General features: G+C 39.9%; 1 protein-coding gene across 1 annotated transcript in view; it reads right to left on the bottom strand.

Annotated features, from left to right (window-relative positions):
- Nucleotides 1–5,320: 5,320 nt before the first annotated feature.
- Nucleotides 5,321–18,019, bottom strand: part of PSMD1 (proteasome 26S subunit, non-ATPase 1) — a 120,816-nt gene continuing 108,117 nt past the window's right edge. Inside the window, exons 20-25 of the mRNA XM_003908061.4 lie at nt 16,349–16,518; nt 14,479–14,571; nt 12,898–12,984; nt 12,163–12,309; nt 7,380–7,535; nt 5,321–5,549 (exon numbers count right to left, since the gene is read on the bottom strand). Coding sequence (XP_003908110.1) covers nt 7,389–7,535; nt 12,163–12,309; nt 12,898–12,984; nt 14,479–14,571; nt 16,349–16,518 — 644 coding nt within the window. The 3' untranslated portion in view covers nt 5,321–5,549; nt 7,380–7,388. The remainder of the gene's footprint in view (nt 5,550–7,379; nt 7,536–12,162; nt 12,310–12,897; nt 12,985–14,478; nt 14,572–16,348; nt 16,519–18,019) is intronic.

Genomic DNA, 18,019 nt, shown 5'->3' with positions numbered 1-18,019 from the left:
AGGTGTGAGCCACTGCGCCTGGCTGGCCGCATCATTCTGATTCAGCTAAAATTTAGTGAATGCCTACTTGAGTGCAGGTTTCTTAATACAGATTTTCTCCATATAATAGCATCTACCTCTTTGAGTGGCTGTGAGGAATGAGGAACAATGCATGTGATTCTCATCAGTATTACATAGCCAGTGTATAATAACCAGCCATTCTTTAATCCCTGTAACAACCTTGAGGTCAACATGACTTCCTCTGTGCAAATGAGGAGCCCATGAAGGGATCCTCAGATGAGGATCTGAACTTAAATCTGAGGCCAAAGCCCATGATCTTCCCATTTACGTGGTTTGGCTTGGAAGGGCCCCTACAGCTTTAACAGTAAAGGATGAGAGGGTGGAACAGAAACTTGAACCCTAGAAACAGCAAAGTGCACTTGCCAAGGAAGTGGAAGTGTTTCATTTATAATCGATACAAGAAGGTTGGGTGTTGTCTGGGACAAAGCCACAGAATCTCTGCCCACGCTCATGTCTTCTCATCATCTCACGGCAGCTGGAGATTCCAGAGACACTGTTTGTCTGCGCACATAAAGAAAAACAAGGGTTTTTCAAAAGCAAAACTAATTGAAAAAGTCCTTAGCAGGAGCATTTAGTCACTGGAGGCGGAGTGAGAAGAGACATTTAGGTACTTGGGGAAGGCAGCCACTGTTAGCAAATGAATATGTGACCATAAATTATATGCTAGGGTTTATAATGGTGAATAAATGTGGGACAAGTTAGGCAAATAAACTAGGCGAATAATGAAAATATGGTGGGGCGGCAATGCGGGGCAACGTTGGGTACTGGGGAAACAGAGAACCTAGGTCAGCCTTGGTGGGAGAAATCAGGGAGGGCTTCTTGAAGGAGGTCTTTAAAAACCTCCTAAATAACTAGTAGATCTACCAGATCTAGGCAGAAAATGGCGAGAATCAAAAGAGGTGGGCATTTCAGGCAGAAGGAATGGTATGTGCAAAGGCCAGCTGACAGAAGGCCTGGGTCTTCGGAGGAAGTGAAAAGCAGTTCTGAGTGTGAGGTGGGAGAAGAATGAAGAGACAGGAGGCTGGAGAGGCAAGCAGCAGTTCAAGCCTTGGGCAGCCACGTGTACACATTGAAGAATTTGGGCTTTATTTGGTAACAAGAAAGCACAGAAGATATTTAAGACTAATATGCTTTTTTTTTTTTTTGATGGAGACAGGGTCTCGCTTTGTCATCCAAGCTGGAGTGCAGTGGTGTGATCACGGCTTACTGCAGCCTTGAATTCCTGGGCTCAAGCGATACTCCTGCCTCAGCCTCTGGAGTACTTGGGACTACAAGCATGCATCACCACACCCATTTAGTGTGTGTGTGTGTGTGTGTGTGCGCGCGCGCGTGTATAGATGGTCTCACTTTGTTGCCCAGGCTGGTCTTGAATTCCTGAGCTCAAGACTCCTGCCTCGGCCTCCCAAAGTGCTGGAATTACAGGTGTGAGCCATTATACCTGGCCTGATTTGCATTTTAGAGAGATCAATTTGGAGAATGGATTAGAACGGGTCAATTCTGGAAGTACAGCCCAGTTAAATGCTTCAGCTGAGGGTACTGAGCAGTGGGGAAGGGAAGTGGATGAACTGGAGAGATAATTGAGATGCCAAGCACTGAGTCAAGGTGAAGCTGGGGTTTCTGGTGTGGGCAACCAGATGGAGGGCTTGGTATTAGCCCAAAGTAGAGCAGGATGGGTGTGGAGTGTGGTTGGACATAATATTTTAAGTGCTTGTGCAGCAGCCCAGACAGGGACACCAGTGAGTTGTTGAATGTGCGTGCCAGCTCAGAGAAGGCCAGGTGCGGTGGCTCCCACCTGTAATCCCAACACTTTGGGAAGCTAAGGTGGGTGTTATCACTGGAGCTCAGGAGTTGGAGACCATCCTGGCCAACATGGTGAAACCATTTAATAGTGAAAACTATTAAACCGTGAGATTTAATAGTTTTAATCTCTATTAAAAACACAAAAAATTAGCCAGGTGTGGTGACGTGCACCTGTAGTCCCAGCTACTTGGGAGGCTGAAGTGAGAGGACTGCTTGAGCCAGAAAGCGGAGATTGCAGTGAGACGGGATTGTGCCACCGCACTCCTCTGCCTGGGTGACATGGGATGGATGAGGTTGCTTGGAGAAAGTAGACTGAGAAGAGGTTCAAAGACCAAATTCTGAAGGTTAGCAGTTAAAGGTCAGAGGGAGTGGGACTTGCCAAAAAACCAAAGAATCTCTGCACACAGATGCTCAAATAAAGATAACTACTATCGATTTGTCAAGTGAAGAGGAGGTCAGAGACAGGAGGAAAATTAGAGCAAGAAAGCCAAGGAGAATTTTTTCTTTTTTTTGAGACGGAGTCTTGCTCTGTTGCCCAGTCTGGCGTGCAGTGGTGCCATCTTGGCTCACTGCAACCTCTGCCACCCGGGTTCAAGTGATTCTCCTCCTTCAGCCTCCCAAGTGGCTGGGACTACAGGCACGTGCCACCACGCCCAGCTTTTTTCATATTTTTAGTAGAGACGGGGTTTCACCATGTTGCCCAGGATGGTCTCGATTTCCTGACCTCGTGATCCATCTGCCTTGGCCTCCCAAAGTGCTGGGATTACAGGCGTGAGTCACCGCGTCCAGCCCCAAGGAGAGTATTTTTAAAAGGAAGAGTAGGAAGTAGGCCAGCATGAAAAAGACTAGATTCTAGGATTGGTCCCATTTAAGAAACCAAACCATTCATTTATCACTTGCACCTGGTTTCAATGTTGTGCATCCCACTTACCTTCAACCCTGACACTGTGTGCCACAATGACACCATCTGGGAGTAATTGCTGCCACCCTCCCTTCTGTTTCTTCTATTGGTCGTGTCAACTCCAGCTCCTAGCCTGTTTTCGTATGACTTTCACTCTTATTTCACTGTAGACTTCCTTACTCCTTGGTTAGCTCTCAGTCCTATGCATTTCCCAGGACATCTAGGAAAAAAAATCTATCAGGAGGCCAGGCACAGTGGCTCACGCCTGTAATCTCAGCATTTTGGGAGGCTGAGATGGGCGGATCACCTGAGGTTGGCAGTTCGAGTCCAGCCTGACCAACATGGAGAAACCCTGTCTCTACTAAAAATACAAAATTAGCTGGGCGTGGTGGCAAATGCCTGTAATTTGCCAGCTACTCAGGAGGCTAGGGCAGGGGAATCGCTTGAACTCGGGAGGCGGAGGTTATGGTGAGCCGAGATCATGCCACTACACTCCAGCCTGGGCAACATGAGCAAAACTGCCTCAAAATAAATATCCATCAGGAAAGCAGATACTGACTGTCTCATCATAATCTGTTCCATGTAGATATTTTACTTTATAGCTTGTACTTTTTAATGCTATAACCTTTTTAAGATTTAAATTCTGAATTGCACTGCCTAATAGGAACTACTGCTAATTGCTCCCTGAAGTTCAGTCTATGATTTTGGAAGGAATGTGACAATGTTGGCAGGAGGCCAGCAAATGTACCACCTGTCCCAGACTACTCAATTTTGTACAGTGACATCCAGAGACTTCTGTTTTTTAAACATTTCGTATACTAGGGGAAACGTAAGAGAGAACTGTCTGAAATGCAAGCAACGTTAAAAGCTTGAACAGGAAGGACATAGCTAATGAGGCTAGGAAATGAGATAATCTCTTTTATAGAATCATCTGATACTGAGGAAACAAGGAATTTACAAAGGAGGGGATACAATGAAATTAACCAGTGAGTGGTTGATCCTTTGGGATTAGTAACCTTTAGACCTGGGCCTAAAAACAAGCCTGTGGTAGATGAATGTACTAGGGCTGATCTACTCAGGAATTTGTTTCCTTTAAGAAAAGTTTTCCCCCCCCGGCCCAAGACTCAGAAAACTATATCCTAAGTTAAGAAGTGAAAGAATCAAGGTAGGGGCAAAATGCCATTCCTGTATAATTTTCTAAGCTACCTACATAAAACAACACAAAACCCCTCAAATCCAGCGTTTTAATTCCATGTCCCAGTAAACCAGAAACATCCATTTCATATGCCAGAACATGAGGAGAAGGTGTGGTCGTCAGAGTATCAACCCTGACTGCTTATTCGAAAAGCCTAGCATCCAAGAAAGGCTTGATAATCTAGAAACCAAAATTGTACTTGTCAAAATTCATTATCCTGTATACACTTCAAATGTTTGCATTTTATTGCTTTTAAATTATACTTAATTTTTAAAAAACATGAAAAAAAGATTGGAAAATGAGAAAGGAATAAAAGGTACGTTATCAGATCCTGTGGCTAAATGAAACTAAATAATCTTCATCTATTGTCTTTAACAGGATCAAAAGCAAGAAACAATAAGCAAAGGCTTAACAAAAAAAGCTGCTGAGCTGCCTAAATACACAATTCCCTTGGATTATGAAAGGGACTTCAGTAAGTGGTGACGCCCCACCCTCTAATCGATTAAAAAACTGTAGTTCAGGTGGCTAAAGTGGGAGGATTGCTTGAGCCCAGGAGTTTGAGACCAGCCTAAGCGACAGAGTGAGACATTTTTTTTTTTTTGAGACAGGGTCTTGCCCTGTTGCCCAGCCTGTTGTGCAGTAGTGCAAACACAGCTCACTGCAGCCTCAACCTCCTGGGCTCAATTGATCTTCCCGCCTCAGCCTCCTGAATAGCTGTGACTACAGGTGCATACCACCCTGCCTGGCTAATTTTTTTTTTTTCAGACCGTGTCTAATTCTGTCACCCAGGCTGGAGTACACTGGCACGATCAACCCTCACTGCAGTCTCGACCTTCAAGCTCAGGTGATTCTTCCACCTCAGCCTCCTGAGTAGCTGGGACTACAGGCATGTGCCACTGTGCCTGTCTAATTTTTTTTTTGTAGAGTTGAGTTTTTGCCATGTTGCCCAGGCTGGTCTCAAACTCCTTGGTTCAAGTAATCTGCCCACCTTGGCCTTCCAAAGTGCTGGGATTACAGGCGTGAGCCACCCTGCCTGGCCTACCCAGCTAATTTTTCAATTTTTTATAGAGATGGGGGTCTCACCATATTGCCCTGGCTGATTAGACCCCATATTAAACAACAACCCACAACCACAACAAAACTGTAGAGAATTCTTGGGGGTGATGAGCAAGGTCTGATTTTTTTTCCCCCTTCCATTATTTTCAAATGGTCTATAATTTAAGAATACCTTGACTTTTTCATCAATATGAAAGTTGTGCATACTTATCCTAGCAAATCAAGACTCTGGCTCTTGGGATTTAGGCATTTCATGGTGTGGGGAGGATTAGATACATTTATTAAAAACCCAGGCTGAAAAACAAATGTCTTGTCCATCTGGAGATCTTATATTTATTTGAAAACCAAGTTCTGTGAAAGAGCACAATAAACAGTCATATATCTTCTCTTCAACCAAAGACTTGGAGACAGGGTTCTTCAGGTCAGCGCAGAGGCAACGATACATGCATTGAATAGCAGGTCTCAGCACGAATTTCCTCATAAGCATTCCCAATATGAGCCTGGACAATCTTCTTCTTCACATAAGCAAATGAGATGCTGGAAAAGGGAAGAGAAAATAGTAGTAGCTAGGGTCATTCTTAATTTCAAGACATTCTCTCTTTTCTCTTTTACCACTAATTGTTGAAATCTAAAACTAGGCCCCAACCCTGCCTCTGTAGTCCTAATATACCAGCTTCTGCCATTACAGATTATAGTTTCCAAACTCCTAATGGACTGAATACTTTACCCTTTTGAAAACGAGATTCCAGTTTCCAGCTAAAAGCCTCTAAGCCATTTTGTAGTTAACTGCCTTGAAAGCTGTAAACAAGGCTTTTCCATAAGGTATTGCCAAAGGCCGGAAGGGAGCTAATGTGAGTCACCTCAATTCTCCAACAGACTGAGTGATCATGATAGCCTACACTGTCCCGTGCAAGTTGGGTAAAGCTTAGGAAACCATCAAGGCTGAAAGATAATTTTCAAAAGTAAGTTTAGAAAACAGGAAGGTTAGTATAAATCTCCCTTTCTCTAAGGCCCAAACTAATAGTCTTCCTGAGGTATAAATATATTTTCCTACTAATGGCAGGTGTCTGCCTTAATATTTATCTGAGATTTCTGCAAAGCTTTTCCTCAAGTGCTGGTCAGTATCTAACACATAGCATGCTAGATTTGCAACCAGACCTTTAATATAACAAATGATACTGTCCTTATGTTTTTAAAAAAAGAGTGGAATGAATTGGCTGGGCGCGGTGGCTCACACCTGTAATTCCAGCACTTTGGAAGGCTGAGGTAGGCGGATCGGCTAAGGTCCAGAGCTCGAGACCAGCTGGACCAACATGGAAAAACCCTGTCACTACTAAAAATACAAAATTAGCTGGGTGTGGTGGCGCAGGCCTGTAATCCCAGCTACTTGAAAGGCTGAGGCAGGAGAATCGCTTGAACCCGGGAGGTGGAGGTTGCGGTGAGCCAAGTTTGCACCACTGCACTCCAGCCAAGAGCGCCAAGAGCAACAAAAGCGAAACTCCGTCTCAAAAAAAAAAAAAAAAAAAAAGTCTGAAAATGTGTTTTTGCTTGGGTGGAATTAGGAAACCTTGATTATGTCTCACAGTGTCTTCAAATATGTGAGGAACACTCAAAAGAAAATGGGGAAATGAAGAATAACAATTTCATGAAATTAGATTACTCCAATCTTTCCCATCTAAAGACTCCCTTTCAACAGTGTTAAGACCCTGGTATAGTAAATGATCTTTGTCAATGGACACAGGTTTGTGGTTAGTCTAACTGACTTCAAAGTCCCTATAAGCACTATGTCTTATACACAGATGTTCAATAGCACCATAGAATAAATGAATGTTAAGGCTCCTATGCCAAAAATACTGCCAAAGGAGATGGGGAGAGAGAAAAACCAGTGAGAAGCCTATATTTGTGCTACTCAAAAGTGTCACCTATGGGCCACTGCCAGTCCACAACTGTAACTGATCCACAACTGTAACTGATCCACAACAAGGAGCTTACATCAGAATGTAAATTAACTCTATCACTAAGCAAACTGCAGTTCAGCTGATGTTTTGGGGAAGACTTTCTTGATGAAAGAAGCATTGAGCAGATAGATTCTGGAGTAAGCTTCCTATCTCCTTATGGACCTATAAAAATTGTTCGCAGATCAGCCACTTTGAATAACATTAGTAGAGTACGAGTCAAAGAGGAAAGAAAAAGGAATTTGTGGTTATATATGCAGAAAAAGGTTGAAAGAGGGGGAAGTTTTAATACTGTTTAGGTAAACGAAGATTAAACACAAAAGGAAGGAAAAAAGTGAGATGATGTCCTGCAAAAAACATTTGTGAAGTATTGACAAAGAAGTTTCCCTTCATAATTCTGTTGCACACGCACCTCTGGTCCTTAATCATCAATATACTCAAATGGTTCTGGGGGTTCTGGCTCTTGTTCCTCCTCCTCGATTTTTGGGCCATGTGCTGCCACAGGTTCCACCAGCTCCTCAATGTCTTCACTGGTATCCTTCAGAATGATGATGCCTCCAATAGAGAGCTGAAAACACAGGGGTGTGCAGAAGCATAAGCTCCACTCATATTTCAAGCGTGCTCCACAATCTGAATACTTGTTAAATGGTACTTTAAAACTACTTAAATGATTTGGAAGTGAAAAACTGGAGTAGAACTTTACTGGGATAAAGATAACTGTGATCTATACGAGGTATTTGCAAACTGAACCCAGTAGTAGCTCTAGATAGTATAAGATGTGATGCTGTTCTACTTGGATGATGCATCCCAATTTAAGGATAGTTATTTCCCAGCCATAGCCATTGAGCCTATCAGCCTCAATCTCACTGCAGGGAGAATGCTTACTGTCCAAATACTGTATCCTAATTCCTTCCTACTCAAGATGTGGTCCTGGGCCAGAAACATCATTATCACCTGGAGCTTGTTAAAAACGCAGAAAAGCTGGCCCCACCCTAGATCTACAGAATCTGCATTCTAACAAGATCCCAGTCAATATGATGCACAGTGAAGTTTGAGAAGCACACCAGTCTAATGCATACTGTATTATTTGTGAGGTGATAATCATTTTGAACACAAGAGGAGTATATAAATTAAAAGCCAAATTTTTCTCCAGCAATTTCAGAATGGTGGAGAGAATAACATAGATATCCCAGATACCTGAGGGTTCTTCACTTTAATCTATAAATCCACGTGATGCAAGCTGATGAAAAAATACACGGGAAACAAAAGGGAAGTAGACTGTAGCAGCAATTCTATTAAGCCCTCTCCCAAACATATTACAGAAGGTAAATTCAAACACTAAACTATTCACCCCTCTCTGGTGTGCTAATCTTATTCTATTTGCTTGCCTGTGTCAAAGGAAATGGAAAGCTGCTCTATGTAATTAAATCAGTCAACAGTGGCAGGGCACATCTGGAAAAAAGCATATTTCTACCAAAGCACATTACTGGGAAGGAAAAGAAGCACAAGTACATTAGTTAAATGATTCACATATGTATAAGCATCTCTGCAGTTCAATCTAATCCGATTTTTACTCATCAGAACTCTGCCCTGCGATGCTGTAAAACTGGTGTGCTTTGTGAACTCCAAACTATTTCCCTTCTCCCAACACACACATATCTATATATTTTCCCTTCCCTTAAAGTTTGCTTTCCTTGAAGAGGATCCATTTTATGAATGGACCCTGCCTTTACTGCCAGTACTCCAAGAATGGAGTATAGGGCCACTGTCCTAATCCTCCATAGCCTAAAAGTTTACTTGAACCTAATGGACCAAATGGAGATGAATCTCCTACCAAACAGAAGAAAATACCCATGTTCACACGAGGACTTTCTATTTTTTGGAAAATGTGGATCCAGGTTATGCTATTTCATGCTTAACTGGAATGAAATAATCCATCTTAATCAAAGGAGGGCCTCATCATACAAAAACAATAACAACAACAAAAAATCCCAAAACTAATAATCCAAATCAATACATGGAAAGGGCTATTTATAGTTATACATGGTCTAGGTTTGTTAATGCTTTATATGTTGGTGAGAAAGTTCACACCCTCTATGCATAAGATACATGATTTTCTGTTCTCTGGGGAGGCTAATTACAATTGTAGATATAGGCAACAAAACATTTCCTCTTGCCTCATGGTGAACAGGAAGCAGGGTAGGAATGTTACATGTTTCCAAAACTATAGCTGCCTCTTTCAAATGCAGTGTCTGAGGAAGGGTCTCATGACCTTGCCACTGAGGGTAGGGGAGTGAGCCACTGGACACCCCTTTCTTCACTGCACATACACAGAGGCAGTGATTTCTTTTTTAAAATGAGATATATTAACATAAAATTCATTCTCTCAAAGTGTACAATTTAGTACATTCACAAACTTGTGCAGCTATTAATACTTCTGCTATCTAATTCAAAAATATCTGCCATCAACCTAAAGAAACTGTGCGCTCATTAGCAGCCACTCTTCATTCTCCCCTTCCCCTGTCCTTGGTAACCACCAATCTAACTCGTCTCTATAGATTTGCCTTTTCTGAACGTTTCACATAAAGGGAACCATACCATATGCAGTCTTTCATGTCTGGCTTCTTTTACTTAAAATAACATTTTCAAGGTTCACACACACTGTAGCATATACCAGTAAGTCTTTCCTTTTTATGGCCAAATAATATTCCATTTTATCTCACATTATTCATTCATCAGTTGATAAGACATTTAAGTTGTTTCCATTTTATGGCTATTATGAATCATGCTGATATGAGCATTAGTGTATAAGTTTTTGTGTGGGCACAGTTTTCCCTTCTCTTAGGTGTGGAATGGAATTGTTGGGTCATATGATAAGACTACATTTAACTTTTTGAGGAACTGCCAAACTCTTTTTCCACTGTGGCTGTAACTTTACTTTCCCACTATTACTCTATGAGGGTTCCAATTTCTGCATATTCTTGTCAATGATTATTATTGAGTGTCTTTTTGATTACAGCCATCCTGGTGGGTAGAACGTGGTATCTTCTTATGGTTTTGTGTTTCTTTTTAAATTAAGAGATAGGGTCTTGCTATGTTGCCCAAGCTGGTGTCCGGTGGCTGTTCATAGGCACAATTATATTGCTACACAGCCTCGAGCTACTGGGCTCAAGCAATCCTCCTGCCTCGGCCTCCCATGTAGCTGGGACTATAAATGGGAACCACTGCACCTGTTATGGTTTTTATTTGCATTTCCCTAATGAGTAATGATGTTGAGCATCTTTTCATGTGCTTATTTGCCCATCTGTACATCTTCTTTGGAGAAATGTCTATTCAAATCATTTGCCCATTTTAAAATTAGGTTGTCTTTTTATTGTTGAGTTGGAGGAGCTCTTTATATGTTCTAGATATAACTGTCTTATCAGACAAATGATTTGAAAATATTTTCTCCTATTCTATAAAGTTTGTATTCCCTGATTTGTGTGTCCACTAAAGTCAATGCTCAATTAACTTAGTAGTCAGCTAACAACTGGACAGGAATTTCCTTAAACACTTTGGAACATAAAGTCTCCCACTCTTTGAAGGAGTGTGTGTGTGTGTGCGCGCGTGTGTGTGTGTGTAGGGCTATAACTTCAACAGGACTCCTCACTTCTTCCTTGCACAGACGTAGGCAGTTTTTTAATTCATAGGTGGACCAACTGCTATAGCTATCTCTGACTTAATTTGAGCAAAGGCTTAGCAATCATTTAGTACTAATGATCACAGTACCACCTACTGTGGTACACCAGTGTGCTCATATGGCCTCATGGCATTGAGCATGTGCCTTACTATCTTACTTCATAATGATCAAAACCACTAGTTATTTCATGTGCTTAGAGTATGCACTAGTTGTGTCCTAATACATCTGTACTGGATTCCCATGCTACTGGCAAGATAAGTTTATAGACACAGTTAGAATATGTTCTCTGTAAAACCGCCACTGAGATGAACCAGGTTGCAGATGAGACAGTGACTGCATTAAAGGTATCCATTGATGATTCTGTTCATTCATTTAACACTACACAGCAACTACTATAGATCAGGCAGTGCTACAGATTAGCATTTACCATTGTTTTAGGTGCTTTACATGTAACAACCTATTTAATCTCCACAACATCAACAGAAGGTAGGTAGTATTACCATATCAATTTTACAGATGAGAAAACTGAAATACAAAGATTAAATGACTTGTCTTAGTCACACAGCTAACAGTAGAAATAAAAACCCAGTTATGCCAAATTCCAGCTCTAAACCACTACATACACTATCTTGCATCCCTTGGCTTTATCTCTTCTAGCTGATAAATTAGTCAGGTTAAGACCCCGGCTCACAATTATAGGTAGGAGTTGTCTTTGACCCACCATCAGGTTGATAAAAATAAGTTTACTCTTGTATAAGGATAAGGATCTAGAAACCGAATCTCTGACATTTTAGACAGATCTAGCATCAGGATGTCTTGGATGGGTCTACTGATGACCCCCTAGTTTTTTTACAAGAACCTGGAAGATAAAGGCAGTATCACGTGAGCTCATATTTCTGATAAGCATTTGTTTCTAACATGAAACACTCTGTCTTGGAATAAATTAGATTCCATGAAGATCCTTTTCTAACTAAAATGCAAGGCATTTATGACAATGGTGTAATAAAATAGAAAAAAAAAAAAAAGACAGTGGTGTAATTACCATAATAATCAACACTTATTGAGCAGTCCCAAGTCTTGTTCTCAGTGCTTGTTCAATCTGTGCCTCATTTCTGAGTCAGGGATGGTAATCTCTATTTTATACTAAAGAAAATTGAGGCAGAGAGAGATTTAGTACCTGGCCTAAGGCCACTTAGCCTGAACAGTATACTCAAGATTCAAATCCTGTATGCTTGGCTGTAGAGTCTATGTTCCTAATCACAATGCTGTATTAGGAACTCCTACATCGTATGTCTGTGGTAGAAGACAGGAGTTTGTAGGGTTACACAGGGAAAAGAAAAATTCTCCCAAATCTATATGAAATGGAAAATGACATGCTCTCTTTTGTTAAATAATTTCTTAGAACTAGTGAGCTTGCTCCAATGCTTTGGAGATTCATCATTCTCTATCGATATTCTATTGTCCTGTGGATTAATATCCCACTGGTATATACAGCTAAGAGCCACTGGTAACTTACTGGTTTGAAAGGCTGGTATCTACAGGTCTCTGGCATGGTTAGGACCTTAAGCTGGGCAGGCATAACTCGGGCTGGGTTATCCAATAACTGGAAGTTTGGCTCAGGTTCTTTTTTCTTCTCTTTTTCTTCCTTTTTCTCTGCCTCATCCTATAAAATAAAATTTAAAAAAAGCTCAATAGAAGTTCATTTCTGTTCCACAGAACTGAGTAACATCTGAAGTTTACTGAGCAGCTATACGGCACAAGAGGTAGTGGTAGGTAGTAATGGAAGTACAAGTAAAGTGCTATCAGACTCACAGGAGGGAAAAGTAACTCTGCTTAGAAATGAGAATGGTATTTGACTTGGTTTTAAAGGAAAAACAGGTTTTTCTACCAGCAGAGATCAGAAAAAGGTCTACCTAAACAAATGATAATCCCTTTGCTCGAAAGGGTCTGTCTTTCTCCTACCCTCATCATCTTGTCTGTGAAAAACCTACTTTGCCCTTCAAAACCTATATTTTAATTGTCATTTCCTCCAGGAACTTTTTACTGATTTGTACCCTTCTATTCTTCCCACAAATGGATATATTTTCTAGAGTTTCTTTCAAGTACAATTTGATGATTCTACATGCTGGGAGCAGGATAATTATTTGAAGGAAGCTAAGAGCAAGGTAGAATAATATTCAACTAAGGAAGAATCTTGACCATGACAGAGACAGAGATACTTCAATCCATATGACTACCAAGTTATACCTACCACTTCCATTTTCTCCTCCTCCTTTTTTTCCTTTTCTTTTTCCTTCTTTTTAGCCTTGGCAGTTATAGATAACACAGCAGTAGAAACCTAGGAGAAATGAACAGGGTAAATTGTTGCAATCCCTTATGGACATACAAACATGCAAGCCCTAGAGAACTCAGTCCTACAACACTATTCTACTTTCTAGCAGTAAGTATTTTTTATATATATATAAAAAAATAGAATATATATAAATATAAAATCAAATTTTATGTATATATGATTTTATATATATATATAAAATCAAAGAATAAAAGGGAAAACTAAACTAGGACATTTATTGAAATAATTTACTACTCTTGTCATCAAGTGAATCTTTAGTTCTTGGAGGCTTGTGTCCAATATAACTCTTCCCTTTTTTGAACTGTAGCCTACCTTGGATATGAATTTGCTATCATGTACTTCCAAAATTGAGATTTGAGGGTGCTTTTTGCTTTATGGGAAAGCAATGGGAAATAGAACAATTTCCTTCAGTGCTGGTTGTAGAGATATTCTCTCTGGACTACATGTCTTACAATGCCAATACACAGTGTGTGAGTGGTTAGTCTGTATTATTCTCCTTCATGGGTCTCACTGAAAACAAAGGTGAAAAGCTGCGTAATACTGGTGTAAAAGCTGACTGTTTCAGACCCAAAGGAGGGTCTGAAACATAGCTGATGAAACAAGATGCTGTCAAGGATATTCCTTAACTGCCACCCTCAAATTTGGTTAATTATCCTTACTTATACACAAAATTTACAGCAAATAATCAACAACTGGCCAATATGAAAATTATCATGAGAGAAAGAGCCATTTTCCTACATATAAGGTATCAAAAAAGTATAATTTTACTGAGTAAAACTTTATGGGCAAGTACAAGTCTTTAATGTATTATTCTTTGATTTAATACAGGAGTGTCCTCATACACAGTTGGTAGGAGTATAAAGTGATTATGTCCATTTTGAAAGGCAAATTAGTTAATAACTATGAACATAATGTGCATTACTTTTGATCCAGTAACCTCACATCCAGGATTCTAACCTACAGATATACTCACACAGTGCACAAATACATGTGTATAAAGACTTTCAATTTCAGGCTCACTTGTGTAGGGGTAACAAATGAGAAATAACCTTAAATGAACATCAAAGAAAAAACTGGTAAAACAAACAGTACTACACACAGTAAAGGCATTGTTTTGCAGCTCTGGGAAAAAATGGGATCTGTATACATTGAAAGTTTTAAAAATAAAAAAAAATATATGGTTAATGTGAAAACAACAAGATGCAGAAAAGTATGTAGAGAATAATTCTATTTGTGGTATAAAAAGTACTGACATGTGCAGAGAAAACCTTCAGAGGGATTCAGAAGTTGTGACTCCTGTGACAATGAGACTTGGATGACCAAGAGACAAAAAGGACTTTTACTGCATATTCTTGTGTAATGTCAAATGTTAGCATAAGAAGTTACTCTTAAAACATAAAACATATTCAAAGAAAAAGTAAAATACTCAGTGGCCTATATGTAAGTACAAATGCTGCTTAAAGGGAACAAAGAACCTACCTTTTCCTTTTCTTTTTCTTTTGGTACTTCCAGAGGGGCAGGATATGCAAATGTGGATGGTTTACAGTTCGATTTATACTGAACTTTCGGCATCTGAAGAAATTTCATTAAAATAACATTGGCTTTAAGTATTCTGTGCTCTCCACAAACATACAGATACAAAAGGAGACCAAAGTTTTAATGCAGGCGATAGGTTCTTTACAGAATTACCTGCAGTTCTCTACACTTTTCTTAATCTCTGTGCCTTTGAATGGGCATCCCTTTATCTTTCCGAACAAACCAACCTGCTTCAATGGGTAAGTCCTATTCATGGTGTGAGCATCAGATCAACTGTTCTCTCCTTTGTAAAGCATTTGATGGTCTATCCTGCATACAAACTGCCATTTCCCTTCTTTGTACCAGACTAATAACTTACACTAGCCTGTATAATCATGCCTTGTAAGAGTCTAACATGAGCCTAATAGAAAGTCAGCTTTACATTACCTACTGACCAGTTTTAAAGTTTTTTGGTCTGAATTTTTCCTTTCTTTCTTTCTTTCTTTTTTTTTTTGAGACAGAGTCACTCTGTTGCCCAGACTGGAATGCAGTGGTGCAATCTCAGCTCACTGCAACCTCTGACTCCCGGGTTCAAGCAATTCTCCTGCCTCAGCCTCCCAAGTAGCTGGGACTACAGATGTGCACAACCACGCCTGGTCTGAATTTTTCTCTATTTACCCAATCTGCATTGATGGAGGATGATAATAAACACCACCATAAGGACAAGGAAACTTATCTTCTCCATCCCATTTTCATTACAAAGAGTAAAAACAGCAATCATAAAACTGTTTGGCAGAGAATAAAATAGGTTATACAGGATGTTTAATTACAATGAGGGATTGGGAAACCAAGGGATTCTTGTTCTGACAATAAAGCTCCTCAATATTTACAAATGTGAGCAGTTTTAATATCAAAACACTTAACAAAGGATAACTGGCTGTACAGCTATACTGAAAAATCAATACAAAGAAATATTCTATTTTTACCAGTCAGTTTTAAGCCTAAAACTTTTCCACTCTCAAAATTTAGTAGAACATTTCAACAGTGATGACCAGATGTAAGAGTTATTTAAAGGTCAAAAAGCCTTTTGACTTTTAAAGAACAAGAAGATGAATCATCAAGTCACAGGACTAAGAAAGACCTAAACACAAACTCCATTAAAAAAATATGACTACAAATGTGATGTCAGGGCATGCAGTGCCTTAAATTTCTGACTTAAGTGAGCAGTTTCATTCCAACAGATTCCCTAGCTCTTCACTGTTGGTCTTGTTTTCTGCTTCTACCAAAGGGTCATCCTCCTATTTTGCCTTTTCCCTTTAGTAATAATTCTGTCTTCCATCAACCACTCGAGTATCAGATAACTCTGAAAAACTAAATCTGAAAGATTTAGTTTAGGTTCGCATTCTTCCTTGCCCAGATTACTACAATAGCATTGTAATGAGTTTCCACTGATACCAGAAAGATCTTTCTAAATGGAAATCTCATGTCCATTTATCATCTGAAATCCTTCAACAGTTCCAAGCCTTTAGTATTAAACAAAATTCATCAGATTGGTATATAAAGCCTCTTCATATCTTTATATTTAGCCCCCTTGCACACCATTATTTCTCAACTAATTACTTGAGGTTACACAGCTAGTAAGGAGATACGATTTTCAAAACTTTCAATGACATACTCCATTCAAAAAGTTGATGATTCAACTTGAAGGGAAAATGTTATTATAAGATGTTAACTCATCTTTAAAATTTAATGGAAATCCTTGCAAGTGGGTGGTAAATATGAATAAGATACGGTGAATAGGAAATACTACAAAGCTGAGGTCTCACAGACATACCTTTAAGTCCTTGTTAAGGCCAATGACACAGGTAGGGGTATAAGCCAATGACAGGAAGTGTGAAAGAGGAAACCAGAACCAGAACTGGGTAAATACAAGGACGCCAACCACAGAAGGCATATGAGTGTGACCAGTTCTGGACTGTAAGGAGATTGTGACATTATGACCACCTGTAGAAAAAGAGAGAAACCATGAACAATAATAATATTGTCCTATTATTATAGTAGGACAATAATAACGATATCTTTCTTTTTCTTTTTTTTTTTTTTAAAGAGACAGGGTCTTACTCTGTTACCCAAGCTCGGGGTGACAGAGTGAAACACTGCACCCAAGTGCAGCCGCACGATCATGGCTCACAGAAGCCTCGACCTCCTGGCCTCAGGGGATACTCCTGCTTTAGCCTCCCAAGTAGCTAGGACTACAGGTGCACACCACCACACCTGGCTAACTTTTAAATTTTTTGTAGAGATGGAGGTCTCACTATGTTGCCCAGGCTAGTTTCAAACTCCTAGCCTCATGTGATCCTCCCGATTCAGCCTCCCAAAGTCTTGGGATTACAAGCAAGTGAGCCACCACGCCCAGGCAATAATAAAGATTTGTAAGTGCTGCAGTAGGGAAACATCTGGTGATGATTTTAAAAGCACAATTCATATGTGCAGTCTAATATGCAGTTCTTGGAATTAGTGAGTTATCCAGGCTCTGCAAAATTGGAAGTACACTTTTAACTGGATTCAGCACACATCTAGACTTACTTTCTCTATAGGCAGGCGTTTTTCAAAAACTAGCCCTGAAGGGTATCAAAACTGTGATGCTAAATTAAGTATTAATCTGCATTATGTATTGGTTTTTCATGTGCTAATAAAAAGTAAAGTTTTAGTATATACTTTTTGCACACAATAGCAGAGGCAAGCATAGATATGTTTGCTTAGTTTTACTCTTTCTGCTTCAATCATATGCAAATACATATTTATAATATACTTACACATTTATAAAAATTTATATAAAACAGTAAAGAATATGTTCTGATTCTTGGTCTTTTAGGTGCTAAGCAGCATAAACATCAGATTTTTGAGAAATATCCCTTACAAAGTATGAAGATTTATATGCAGCTACATAAAAATCTAAGAAAGCACTGAGCATTACCCTGTGAATTATTAAACCACTTAAATTGGTGGGAGGAGCTCTGACATTAACTAGCCCTGTAACCACGGACAAAACACTTTATTTCTAAGTCCTTTTCTCCCATTAGCAAAATGAGGGGTTGAATTTGAACACTTGAACTAGAAAAAGAAAACTTAACCTCTAACCCTTGATTCAACTGAAAATTTTCTAAGGAAACACAGTATGTAAAAGAATGAAATCAGAGCTGCTTCTGTTTAATCAGAAGTTTGGACTGCTGGGAGAATATATGGCCTGGAACCAGGGGTCCCCAAATCCTGGGGCTGTAGACCTGTCCATGGCCTGTTAGGAACCAGGCCGCACAGCAGGAGGTGAGTGGAGGGCACGTGGGCATTACCACCTGAGCTCTGTCTCCTGTCAATTCAGCAGTGGCATTAGATTCTCAAAGCAGTGTGAACCTTATTGTGAACCGCGCAGGTGAGGGATCTAGGCCGAACGTTCCTTATGAGAATCTAATGCCTGCTGATCTGAGGTGGAAAAGTTTCATCCTGA

The sequence above is a fragment of the Papio anubis genome, chromosome 10, assembly GCF_008728515.1.
Source record: "Papio anubis isolate 15944 chromosome 10, Panubis1.0, whole genome shotgun sequence".
Classification (NCBI taxonomy): Eukaryota; Metazoa; Chordata; class Mammalia; order Primates; family Cercopithecidae; genus Papio; species Papio anubis.
This window is presented reverse-complemented; position numbering and strand designations above follow the sequence as displayed.